At 41.6% G+C, this 13,585-nt stretch overlaps 1 protein-coding gene across 1 annotated transcript in view; it reads left to right on the top strand.

Annotated features, from left to right (window-relative positions):
- The first annotated feature begins 1,538 nt into the window (after positions 1 to 1,538).
- LOC310955135 (connector enhancer of kinase suppressor of ras 3-like) overlaps positions 1,539 to 13,585 on the top strand; it is a 48,763-nt gene continuing 36,716 nt past the window's right edge. Inside the window, exon 1 of the mRNA XM_083924889.1 lies at positions 1,539 to 1,748. Coding sequence (XP_083781015.1) covers positions 1,697 to 1,748 — 52 coding nt within the window. The 5' untranslated portion in view covers positions 1,539 to 1,696. The remainder of the gene's footprint in view (positions 1,749 to 13,585) is intronic.

The following is a 13,585-nucleotide window of genomic DNA, read 5'->3' as shown; positions in this document are numbered from 1 at the left end:
CGGGGAGCAATTCAGGGTTCAGTGTCTTCAGTGCCCAAGGACACTTCAACATGTGGACCGGGGGGAGGTGGGGATCAAACCGCCGATCTCTTAAATGGAGGACGACCCACTCTGACTGAAACACTTCTGAAATTTTACACATTACAGGAGTGTTGTCTTACTGTTCAGAAATTGCAATCATTAAAAAAAAAACACAATATCTTTCTTACTGGGTATCTGGGGGGGGGGGGGTGAATTGATTCTCGTCTGTTCAATTGTATTATATTATTTGAATGGGGATGTTTTCTAAATGACTGAGATCGTATTCAATGTGGAAACATAGGGCAGTCTGCTGTTACCTTACCTGCAAAGAAGCAAGTTGCCAACAGAGGGCAGCAGTGAGTCACATTCAGTGTAGCAGACAGAAAAAGTCCCTGTTATTCTCACATGATGTTATATCTTGGTGACTGCAAATATGATTGAAACAAAACCAACGTTAATGTCACACTAATGACTTAATGTCATATCACTACGGCATAATCAGTGTGCTGCCCTTGACCCATGGATATAGACAAATACGATGTTAAATGCACATCGAACAAAATTATGCAATGACATTAAATTATGCTGAAAGACTCTCAGAATAATTGTGGGGTTTTTTTTCAGGAGCAACAAAATATAAAGTGGGAAGCACATTGATATGAGAACTACACGCCTCCAGTTTCAAACTAACTACATCATTCGCTACGTTCAGGTGCTCTCGGTAAATTCCACCTTCAACAATCTGAAGTGGAAATTACATGGACGTAAATACCCAACTATACCATGTTGGGTGTTCAAGTGATTCTGGGTCCGAAATCAGTGTGCAATTAGCTGCTACAATATCAATGGGAGAATACTTTGATGGGAAAAAAGGGAAATGCATCATGATAAAAATGTGATTCTCAAAGCGACATATCTGTACATATTTCGTATCAATATTCTAATTTCACATTTTTTATATTCCATGTACAGTATTGTATTTCATTTACAGATATTATTATTATTAGATTTTGTTTTATTGAAATTATTTTATGTCCAGTATTGTACTTTGTTTATATTTAATTGTATACTACATTTTACTTTTTATTCACGTCATACCTTTCTCTTCACTTAAATTGTAATCCTCACTTTGTATTACTTTTGTTTTGTTTAGGTCTCAGGTTGCTCTCTTTACTTGTGTTTCTCTTATACATTTTCTTTTTATATTGCATTGTTGAAGGAGCCTGACTGACACTTTCATTGTCAACGACTGCTGCAATTTTTGTGCATATGACAGATAAGCACCTTATTGTGAAAATATGATGATAAATAAATAATTACTTAAATAAAATATGCATACAACGAAAGCAACATTATCTTTAAGATTAGCCCATTGTATATGTGGCGGAGAACTGCTATCATATTCAGGAAATATTAAAATAATGATTTTTCCCAGGATCCCCGGCAGCACGTGAACGCAGCATTGATCCAGGACCTTTGAGGAGCTGTGGGAGATTTCAGTCCAGCCTCCACTCACGCGTGTACACAGTGGTCCAGTGGGTGAACGCAAATAGGCGAACAGCACTGACCTGTTGCGAACAATGTGACTTTTGTTATTTCTTATTTAAATAGTAGAACTTTGTCGCCAAACTTTGGCACATTTTTCAAAATCTTTGTAATAGTGTTAAAAGAAACAATGGAGCCGATAACGAAGTGGACCCCGATGCAAGTTTACGACTGGATGAGAGGTAAGTCTCGAGCACTTTGTTGTGTATTTACATGTATCTGACAGAAATAATAGCGCGTTGACATGAACTGCTCCTTTAAAAAGCTCTTCTCTGTCTGAACTCTCGGGTCACTTCCTCGGTTATCTCGAGATAGTTTCGTAGAAACTGCTCCTGTGTGACAACATACCTCCACCGAAGCGCTTAACAATGGGGCTGCATTGGTTTTACTCTCACATAAGGTTACAGATGTTCTGTTATGTCTCATACACTGTTGCACATTGCAGCGTTGATTCGTGTTGTGTTGTGAGTGACACACATTAGCCGACTTCAACACTATTGTAGGTAAATACATAGGCTTTAATGCAATGTGCAATAGGCTACACACCATGTCTGTATTGACACTAATTGTACTGTATATCACTGGTTAGATTGTGATTAATCTGTGTTTATAGTATATATATGTTTATATATATATATACATATATATATACATATATATGTGTGTGTGTGTGTGTGTGTGTAATATCTTTCTTCTTTTATCATTTTTGTTGTTGTTGTCTATTCTGTAATGTGCCTACTTGTATTTTTCTACTCTTAACTTTATATTTTTTATTTATCTATACTCTTAACTTTTTCTTTATACAATACTATTTATTTAATAATAACTTGAGCTGCCTAACGTGAATTTCCTCTGTAAGGATCTTCAGTAAAGTTTATTCTATTCTATAAATGATTGACACAAATAACACAACTAGCATTACACTGGTTTCCAAAAGTTTCTGTTAGAAATCCTGAAGTTTGTCACACTTTAGATTGCAGACTCTTTTGTGTTTTGCCTCAGGGTCTTGAGACTAAAACCAGTTTTGTTGTTTATTGTACTAGTAAGGAGTGACAGTGAACCCATTCACACTCACTTATTATTACTCATTGCTTTTAATTAAGTCATAACGCAATGTGTACTCCTTTTTAATATTGACGTCACTTTTGAGAATCACTGCCCTGGCGTCAAAAAAGTCAAAATAATTGGATTGATCAATCAGGTCGCAGTCGGACTTGTTTTTAGTGAGTGCTTATTAGGATCTGAAACATTTCATTAAAAAAACAAAACATACCGGTTTTTCTGAGAGGAATGCTTGCTATGGTCTTGACCTCAGCATGCTTTGAATCTGAGTTCAGTCACAGCATAGGTATGTCTGCTGAGGGACACCAAACGGTATGTGAAGTATGGATGGAAATAGTTAGCGTGCTATCATTCCAAACATAAAAACTGTGCGTATATTATATGGCAAAGGGAGTAATGGGTTGTTTATGTGATCAGCTGTTTGTGTTTGCTTTACTGTCGGAAACTGTCCAGAGCAAATCATAGGTGACTTGCTTTTTAATCTCTGTTTCTCAGGGTAAGCTCTTTTGTGGTTATTTGGAACTACGACGGTGTTGTAGTGCTGTATCTGCTGATTGAGGCTTGCCTGCCAGTGCTCATCTATAGTTGGGAGCTAAAGGGGATTGTGGAGGGGTTAGTGTCAGTTGTGTCCAGTGAAAAGAGCCCAACCAGGGCACGCATGGATGGGGGATTAGTTGTCCAAACAGGCCCCATTGCTGTCAGCCTCCTGCAAATCTGACTCAGCATTTGTCTCTGTAGGTCTTAACCACGGTAGAAGGGAACTAACTGAAATGACAGCAGACCATTCATGGGAATATTTCATATATCCCATTCACATCTCACATAAACATGGGTTGTTGAACAGTTTTGACAGTTTTGTCAGTTTATATTTGCCCATTCATACCAAGTGATGGGTAAGTATCAGGCCATTCTCTCATTGTTAAACGCATTTGCAGAGTTGTCTGTACACAAAGCAGATGAAGCAGCCTTGCAAAGTCATCTTCGAAATGTAACTTTCCTCATTGTGGTCTAGCAAGGTTAAATAGCCATTTGCTTTGGTTCGAGGCGTTGTCGGAGGGTGTAGACTACAATTACTTTGCAAGAAATTGGATCTTCCTTTAAGTCGTCGGAGCACCAAACAAATAAAGCTCTCGACTCAAATTCAAAATACAGCACTACTTGTTATCATCATCTAAACCAGTGCACTCAGGTCCAAGTAAAAATACTTAACTACAGGGCACAAAGGAGGTATGCACACTGTCCAAACTATCACTAAACATCTTTATTTTAAAGTCTGCCACAGTGTCCATAGACTATTAAATACATTGTGTTGTTGTCATTGACCGCTGTAACAAGACAGCCAGAGCACAGTGTTTAACCATTGCTGTTATTTGACTGAAGAAAACAACTCATGTAATCCTTACATCCTAAAGACAAGCAGCATCACACCAGAGTCAAACCTGTGTCGAGAGCAGGGTCACGGCCTCCTGTTGACCTGTTCACACCGATCACAAACATGGGTGTTTCCATACCTGTTGCATCTGTGTGGAAGAAGTCAAATTAAACTCCTACAAAAAAAAACTGTATGAAGTCCTTCGCTCTCATTTGCCTCAGGTTGTTTTTCTCAGTAGGACAGGGGCTGCTTTTGTGTATTGAAGCTGTTGTTAATCACTTGCATTGTTCAAGCAGATCAAGAGGTGGTTGGTGGATGTTTATTGCTAGTGAAAGGGCGTTTGGTTCTTTTTTTTCTTTTGTTTGGGGACTTGAGTTACCCTGAAGCACATTTCCATCATCACAAGCTCTGATCTTCCAGCTGGACCTGTGGTGTCCTGTGATAGATATTCCATGTGTCATGCGTGGGGCTACTTACCCTGGTGCAACAATGCATTCTTCTAATGACAGTATGGATGTCACAGGACTATTTTTTTTAATCAGTAAACAAATTGTATGTAGGGCTTGTGTGACACTTTGTAAATTAAATTAAGTGACATTAATACAGTGACCCACATACACTTGATCACAACGTCAAACGTTTAAGTCATATGCTGCCAGTCATTTTCCAAATATAGTCCTGAATCCACATGGGCAATGCTTCAGCTGAGAACGGCTGGCACTGTTGGGGGAATGTTTAGCCCCAACTCAGCTCAATCATTTTCATTTACCAAACACACTTTTTTTCCCCTCCCCACTTGTCCAGCTTGTAGTTACTGGAAGTAAGACTGCCAAGATTTAACAAGGCATCCCAAACATGCAAACCTGAACAACTAACTGTCTGGCTGAGTGGATTTTTTCTAGCCCTTTAACAAGTCCAGACTCTGCAGTTCAGTACACGCTGGATATCCTCCAGCATTTATAGCCTACTTGAATACTATACTGGCTAATCAAATTTCAAGGCCCTGTATCTGGACATGTTTTAGGTATGTGATTTTAGTTATAGATTTATTTTGAGCAAAAAATCCTTCTGATCTAGAGGCTCACATATATCTCATGCCTCAAGTGCCGCCAAGGGCCGACTAGTGCCAACAGTGCAGGACAAACTGCCACCTCTGTTTGGCACACATCTATACAACGTGTGTGTGAACGAATGTTACCCGTAACCAGAAATCTGATATGAGCGGTCAGATGTAGGTTGAATAAGTGTTCATCAAGTCATGTGGATGGAAATGTAAAAGTAGTAGCAAGGGTGTTTGTGGCAGTGTCCGGCCTCTTAAATGGCATCAGAGTGCCAAAGAGGCAATTAGCTTGTCAGAGATGTGTCAAACGTGCTCAATGTGCTTTTGTCTTTGACAAAGTGTGCGCTTGGAAAAGTAACAGCATTGCGTCTGAGTCCTCACATGCTGAATGATTCCAATGATGGGTACCTTCAGCGGCCTTATCTATAGAGATGATAGTGAGGTGTAGGCAATGATGGCCCGTGATCCTTATCTGGCTAAAAGAGAGACTTCCTAAACTGGAGTGTGAATAGACGTTGTGCAGACACTTCACCCTTTTTAAGGCATTCACTGCCTCTGTTTTAGTGCGGTTGCTGTCGGACAAGTGGAGTTCTATGTTTGGATAGCCTCCACAGGCATCATTAATCCGTTTTAGCAACCCTTACATTGTAGGCTGCGTGTATATGCATCGGGGAGGACAGGTGTTAAATTAATCCAAACACAGACTTCAAGAGCAGCGGAAATCTGTATGGCCCTTCTGGTGGCTTCACGAAAACAAGAAAGTAACAAATTGGAATAAGTTATTCAATTGAAAGTCAATCTTCCTTTGACATCCCTTAGTTAAAACTCCTGTCTTTGTCAGTTACCAGTTTCCAGTCATCCAGCCATTCAGCTTTTCAAATCGACTCATTGTGTTCCATTGATGGGCAGATAACCATGTTACCTTTCCATAGAAAATGGCCTTTAGGGTTCAGTTGAGTGCTGTAAGAGGATTCCCCCTGGGGAGAGGTGACTGAAAGGGATTGCTGTGGTTTCGTTCCTGTTGGCCCCTCTGCGGCCTGTTTCTCACACGGCCCAGTGTCCCAGCCTTATAGCCTCAGGTGCTCTGACAGCGTGCTCACACTATCCTTTTGGCCGCGGCCAAAACCGGTTTTTCAGCTAAAGTCTAGTACCTTTAAGTAGTGTGAGCGCACCCGCTCCGCGCTCAACTGGGGCCAGCTGGGCCGCCACGGCCCGCTTGAAATAGGTGGGCTTTAGCGGAGCCGTTTGCACATGTACGAGCACGAGCGTGCGCACGTGTACGAGCACGAGCACGAGCCCTACGGCAGTAGCGTTATGTCCGCCTGTTCGGACATGTAAATAGAAGGACGGACCATGCGCGGACATTTAACAACAACAACAATGGTGGTGAAAGGTTCACGTTGTGTTTACTGCAGATTTGGTCGGATGAAAATATTCAAAAACAGTCGACAAGATGCACAAAAACTCCGAGGTCTATGGAAAGATTTGTAAACAAAGCCACACACACGCGATCAATGCGTGTGACGTGTTACGGCTTGAAGGCGTATGGACAGCAAGAAGTATTGGCCGAGGCCCTGGTAGTGTGAGTACAAACGGGGCTGGGGCGCGGGGGGGAGAGGGAGGGGGGACAAGTACCCTAAAGTCCGGGTCTCGGTCCGGGAGGATAGTGTGAGCGCGCCCTGACACATGGGGTCTTTGAGAGAACTCATCAATACTTAATGTCATTGTTCTAATCTAGCGATGAGGAGACAAAGACAAAACAGAAGTCTGTGTTTTAATCAATTTAAAGGTCTTCACATATTTATATATTGAAAGGTGCTATTCACTTGAGCTTCAAAACAGTGGATTCAGCATTAATATTGTGTTTGAAGAGTACATAGTAATGATGCCTCATGTGTAAAGCACTTTACAGGGGTGATTTTTTTTTTAATCAGTAAACTAGAATCCGTTTGTATTTGCATGTATGTCCAACGGTTTATCTCTCAGTGCCAGGACAGGAGACCAAGTGTCACCTTGATTGCCTGCCAACCTGGGCTGGACCAGTTTGCTTTACATTCAAATCGAAAATGTGCATTGCAAATCTCCCAGATGATCTCAGCTTAGCAGGACCTGCAAGCTTTTTGGCCCTGCTCTTCCCTAAGAGCATTGGCCTGTGAAGTACCATGCTTAAGCCATAGAAATAAAAGCTCCAACCTGAGGTGGCACAGCGGGTGCAAGTGCAAATACAGGTCACATGCTGACTGACCTCTCGTGCAGGGATGTAAAATGTGTCCGCCTGCCCACACTCACTGGTTTATTGCGTGTCATGATTGTGCCTGAAGGCTTCCTTACACTTTTTTTTTAGATATATTTGATTTGCTTCCGCACCAGATCCGTGCTTTTAAGGTGATTTTAAACTATTGCAGTGAAGGAAAAAGGAAGTGAATGTCTGAGTTGGTATTATTATCAAAGCACTGCTAATGCAGTTATGCTCCAATAACCACAAAACATGAGAGGAATGCAGTCAACGGCTTTTTTTTTTCTCCAAACCAAAACAGCAGCTCTGCGAATGAGCAGTCAAAACAGGTCACACATGTCCTTTATTGCATTTGGGGCCACCAGTTGCTTTTAACGGATTTTAAATGATGAACTCGGTCGAGTTGATGGTCCCCATCACTGACCAAATACACACAAAGCTCTTTCATCCTGCTACCAGCTTACACTTTAATGGAGTGTAATGTCATTATGATTATGAAGTGATCTGTAGTTTTATGAACTGTTAGCCACTTTTGGGTTTAGCTGGGCACTTGGATGGATGCCAGATCAGAGCTTGTTTAGAACATGTTCAGACTAGTCCATATTTTCCCAGTCCTCCACAAAGATGGACTGAATTCCTGTCCAGCCATTCACCCAGTTTAAAATTGCCACCCCTGACTGTAGGAAATGCAATCTTCTAGTTAAATTCAAAGAGAACTGACTTTTATTTTGCATTCCATGTTTATGTAACAACATTGTGTTGGGCATGGCTATGTAATAAGGTTTGCATGGAGGCTTGTTATTGTTTGTAGGTCTTGATGCTTGTGTTCATGTTTTCACTTGCTGTGACGTGTCTCTGAGTCTGTCAACTCTGCTGTTTACTTGTTACATTACAGACTGCTGATAGATAAGGCAGCTGTAATTGGTTGGTGTTTGTTTTCACAGGATTGATGAGCCCTGAGGCCCACTATTACCATGGCACCTTGAATAGATAAAAGTGTATGTTAAAAACACCTGGATGATTAAAGGGAAGCCCCATACTTTCTTTGTGGTTATTTTTATGTGTGGTTTTACATGCAGGTACAGCACACAAAGGTGCATACTTTTTATGGAAAGGTCATAAAGCTGATAAGGGGACACAACTGTGCCAAGCTTCTGTTTTCATTTTGTTATGGTTGAAATTCACCAAGGGAGGTCACAGAAAACCCCATGATCACAGAGCAGTGAAGTCATTCATACCGGGCATTTTTCACTTTGTCCCTCTTCCTCTGGGCTTCCCCATCACAGGTCACAAGAAAAACACTTTTGTTGTTTGTTCTCATACGCTCTCCCAACAGGTAAAGCATCGAAACATGCAGGTAAGTTATCAGGATACAGGTCAGGCCGTGACGAGATTTCTCAAATTGGAATTTGTTGTGAAATCTCTGAACCTACTAAACGTAAAATCACATGTTTTTTTGGCAGAGGCTCAAGCTTGACAAATCTCTTGTCTCTCTCTTTCAGTCTTGACTCAAGACTGAAAGTTAGAAAGTTTCAAACAAAACCATTTTGTTCCCTTGATCTTAATTCAATAGGTTATACAAAGTATGTTAGAGCAAAATGTGGGGTTTGAATTTGTTTAAGCAGGGAGTGGTGGCTCCTGGACCTGGAGAAACAATGATGGGAGACTCTGTTGATTCCTTCCTTTTGTTTGGTGCAGACAACTGGGAAAAGCTGCTGACCTGCCCTTCATCTGTTTGTATGTGGCACCCTATTCAGTCAACAGCACATTTATCATTTATAGGAACACGACTGTCCCTTTTTTTAACATGTCATGGCTGTGAGGGAGACCCACAACAGGTGCTGGCAAGAGCACAAACAAACCCCACCTTGAAATGGGCGGAGTGGGTTTCTGTGATCTGGAAGATTTGTGTGTGTAAAACACCAAAGTCAGAGAGAGAGAGAGTCAGTAGAACGCAACATGTAGTGTGTGTGAATGCGTGTGTGAATGTCTAAATGCTGCGTCACAGGCGCCCTGTCCTGGCCTGCGGACGACACACTGTCATTCACTGCTACCTTTCATTGTAGATGACTCACCCTCCCCCACACGCCCCCCCTAACAACAGGGAAAACGGGATCAGCTGCCCACGGCCTGTAGGCTGCCTTGTGATGTCTTTCGTTGCGTAATTCATTCATGTGTTCGTTAATTCGCTCCTCTCAGTCGTATTAAGTGAAATTTGTTATTGAGGATTTTCTAGCGGAAAGCTGACTTCGTTGTCTTGTGTTTTGAATGGAGTGTCTTGTCTTGTCTTGTTGTTATATTGGTCTTCTACAGACAGGATGGATTGACTAAATTATGCTCTCAATCTTTTTGACCCATGTCTCCTCTTCCCCTGACCTGGACACAAGCAAGCTATAAATCCTTGGATTGTGGTCACTCTCCTCTTCCCACTTCCCTTATCTACCCTTGTCAGTTTAGTAAACTATGTTGGCAGCATTTGTGACTCAGGCTACGACCACCGGTAGTCCACTCCTGCAGGGTTTAGCCTGGATAGGAAGCAGGCAGCAAGCTCAGACTTGCGTGTGGACAGGCCAGGCCGAGGAACAGAACTCCACTGTGCCAGGGTCAAAGATGGACCGGCTGTCGGTTTTGATCGAGTAAATTCTCAGCTTGGCTTGGCAGTGGGATCTTTCTTTCTACTTTTTCAGCCAGGCTTTTTAACAAGATTTATGGGAGTGATTTACCCTCTGGGAGATTTATGGCAATTAGCAGGTTCTTATCCAAAGATGCTTATGGGGATCCACATTAGGAATGGAGCAAGTACTACACTTTGGCCAGAGGGGCGATATATCTTTAATTTACAGCCTGTTTCTGTCTGTCATATCATTCTGTTTCTTAAAAGCCAAATAAAAGCATCATCATACAACATAATAGCTCAATGGATGAGTTTGTCTCTGCAAAAAAATATGCCCCCATGCAGTGCTAGCACACTATTCCCATGGCAAACTAAATGAGTGAGGCACATTTCCTCCCCCAAACCTTGTTCATTTGAATTGTGGTTTCCATAGGCAGCCATTATGGTGCAGCTAAATTGCTCTGTAATCAGTGTGTAGGGCCACCCCGATCATACACCATGCATGTGATGGGATGAAAGCACTAAACTGAGTTGCCTGTTTTTTTTCCTATGACTTGTTTGTGTGTCTCGTGACTTTGAACCCAGGGTTAAGTTTGAGGGATATCCCCTCTCAAAAGTGCTCATTTTCTGTTTTGTCTTTCCTTGTCTTTTTCTGTCTCTGCCTTTTTTGCCGCTTTCTCTCCATTTCTGTCTCTTTGTACACAACTACAGTCTCTAATTATAGTTTTATCCTCAGGAAATGATGTATAGGTTGTAGCAAAGTGAGTGTTTTAGAAATCCTTGACACACAACAGCACAGTCTGTTATGCAACATCCCATTTCAGTTGTGACACTCATGCCACACAGTATGGCCTGAGAATAGGAAAGTAAATAAATATGGGAATTAATAGAAAGGGAAATAAATAAATAAGCTAATATAAACAGAAATATCCATTTGTCACATTTGATCAGTTAATCAATGCCTACATTTAATTTATTTATTTGAGTAATTTATTCATTTTTGTATTTGTTTTTTATTTTGGCAGGTTCAGTCAGTTCAGGGACCGAGTTATTGCTGTCTGATTTAACACCTATTTTGTTTAAATCTGTTGAACACAAAACCAAAACAATTCCAAAAGTGACAGACTATTGTATTGTGCACTTTCAAGACACAAAGACTGTGACTATCTTGGGATACTTGTCAACAGGCGGAACCGCAACAATATTGGAGGGGCCAGGAAAGACTGAAGATTGTGGTGGGTGGAGAAGCAAGACCAGGACTGAGAGGAGAAGGAGGGGGGGGTTTTGAGACATTTTTGAGGTCTTTGTTGTTAGTGGGTGTTTATGCTGGTGGTAACGAGCTGCAGCGTGGCCGGGCGGCGGACTGGCTGGAGAATGATGAGTGTTTATGTTTGCCTGAGAGGTTATTGCTCCAACCCCTGCCTCTGTCCTACACTTGAGCATTGGTTAGCTTACCTGCACACAGTATCACTGACACTGACTCTTTTCAGGAAAGATAGACTGTTTACTTGCATCTTCACAAACCAGCCCTTAATCATCACTGTGCTGATGTGAAAAAAATAAATTTAATATCTGTCTGTGTTTTACTAGGGCTGCCCCTGATCAAGGGTTTTCTTGGTCAACCAGTGGTGGTCATTTAGAGTGAATAGTTTAGTAGTCGACTAATCGACACATATTCTATATATACTGTATATACCCCCCCAAGTATGTACTTTTAAAAGTACACACAGCCGCTTGCTATAAGTCTTCTACCTGTTGATGACACCGGGGAATTATTTAAGATTCTAATTCTGAATGTGTCAGAAAAAATCAGCAAGAAGACCTTGGGAATACGGGCAGGTAGCTAGGCTAAAGATACTTGCATGTTTTAAGGTGGTAGGTCATGTTTGTCATGGACGAGTGATAGACAAAGTTTTTCTTGCAAAGTTTAGATTTGACTTTCTTGGGGTCATTCTGGTTCTTTTCATAGAGAGCCCATATTTTAGACGTCTTTCCCGGCATTATTGGCTATAAATAGTTAACCGTCTAAACGCAGTGTTAAGTGTACAAGTCACGACTACATGAAGACGATACATTAGGAGATTTAACAGCAGGCATGGCAGGAAGAGCACAGGTGTAATTAGTACCCTTTATTAATGCTGCATTACAGTTAGGTGTTCACTTCCACAACCCTGGTATTGTGCATGCTTGCTCATTGGCATGCATGGCTTCATGACTCACCTTAATGGAGCAGATCCATCATTAAAGAAATGGATAACTTAGCTTAGCACAAAGACTGGAAATGGGGAAACCGCCAGCCTGGCTCTGTCAAATGGTAACAAAATCAGCCTACCAACACTTACAACTGCCAAGAAATAGTTACAGTTTTGTTATAATTTGACAGAGCCAGACTGGCCGTTTCACCCTGTTTCAAGTATTTGTGCACTGTTAGGCTAAGCTACCAGGCTTCTAGTGATTAGACCATTTCACAGTTGTAAACATAAACATTGTAAATATGTCCCAGTTTTTTTGCTGTTGCAATGAATGTGAATAATATCTACTGACTGGAAGTTAACAAGGACACAAGCTGTTGCCGTCGTCATCATCCATCCATCATCTGCAGCCGCTTGTCCCAGGCGGGGACACCCTGGACAGGACGGCAGTCTATCGCAGGGCACATAGAGACAGACAGAGACAGACAACCATTCACACTAACATTTACACCCATGGGCAATTTAGAGTCATCAATTAACCTAACACGTGCATGTCTTCGGACTGTGGCAGGAAGTCACGCAGACACAGGGAGAACATGCAAACTAAGAACACACAGAATTATAACCAGGAACCCTCTTGCAGTGAGGCAAGATTATTGATTATAATTAATGGACAGACTTGAAAGGGTTATCAATTTTCTCATATAACTCCCCCAGAAGGCGAATAAGCACTTTTAAGAAAAATGCAGGACTTCTGCTTTAATGTTATTGGTGACATCTGTGCTTTTTCTACGATAACAAGATTTCTGTCATTAGGTCTATTGCAAGCACTAAAATATAAAATCAATCAAAGATAGTAAAACATTTTTACATCGTTCAGTATCCTGGTTAATACTGGAATTTGTTGTCCTGGGTTTCCCACCTATGTACTGCTAATACCTAGAAACCTCAGTTTTAAGGGCATGTCGGCCTGCAGGCCCTGCGGCACAACAGTATGTTAAACTCAGCTATGAGTAAACAGTAGTAAAATGTTTGATGTCCTAACTGTATGTACAGGACATCTTACAAGAAAACAAATGATGCTTCAGGTTGCAAACTCAGTGACCCAGGAAAGCAGTTTTTTTTAGTTTTTTTCTCTACGCCCTTTTTTGAAGCTTGAGCAACCGCTGGTTTGGTTGATGCAGGTTTGCAAAGACAATCTCTAATGTGCCTGCAGCACTCTTTCTCTAATATTCCTCTCTCTCTATCTCGTTTTCCTCTCTCCACTGATCTGTTTATGACCAGAAGTCATCATGTATCAGGTCATGCGACAGCCAAAGTACCTCTCATAACCTCCTGCACTCCTCTGCTCTGCTCTGCTTCGCCTCCAGACATCACCTCTCACCTTGCTCCAGTCAATTGCAACCAAGCTATCCCAACCCCCAAGCCCCCTCAAACTTGGGAATCTGACAGGGTACCAACAACGTGACAGGGGCTGTGTGCT

This window comes from Echiichthys vipera (assembly GCF_963691815.1).
Source record: "Echiichthys vipera genome assembly, chromosome: 12".
Taxonomy (NCBI): Eukaryota; Metazoa; Chordata; class Actinopteri; order Perciformes; family Trachinidae; genus Echiichthys; species Echiichthys vipera.
The sequence above is the reverse complement of the archived record's forward strand: the minus strand, read 5'-3'. Positions and strand labels throughout refer to the sequence as shown.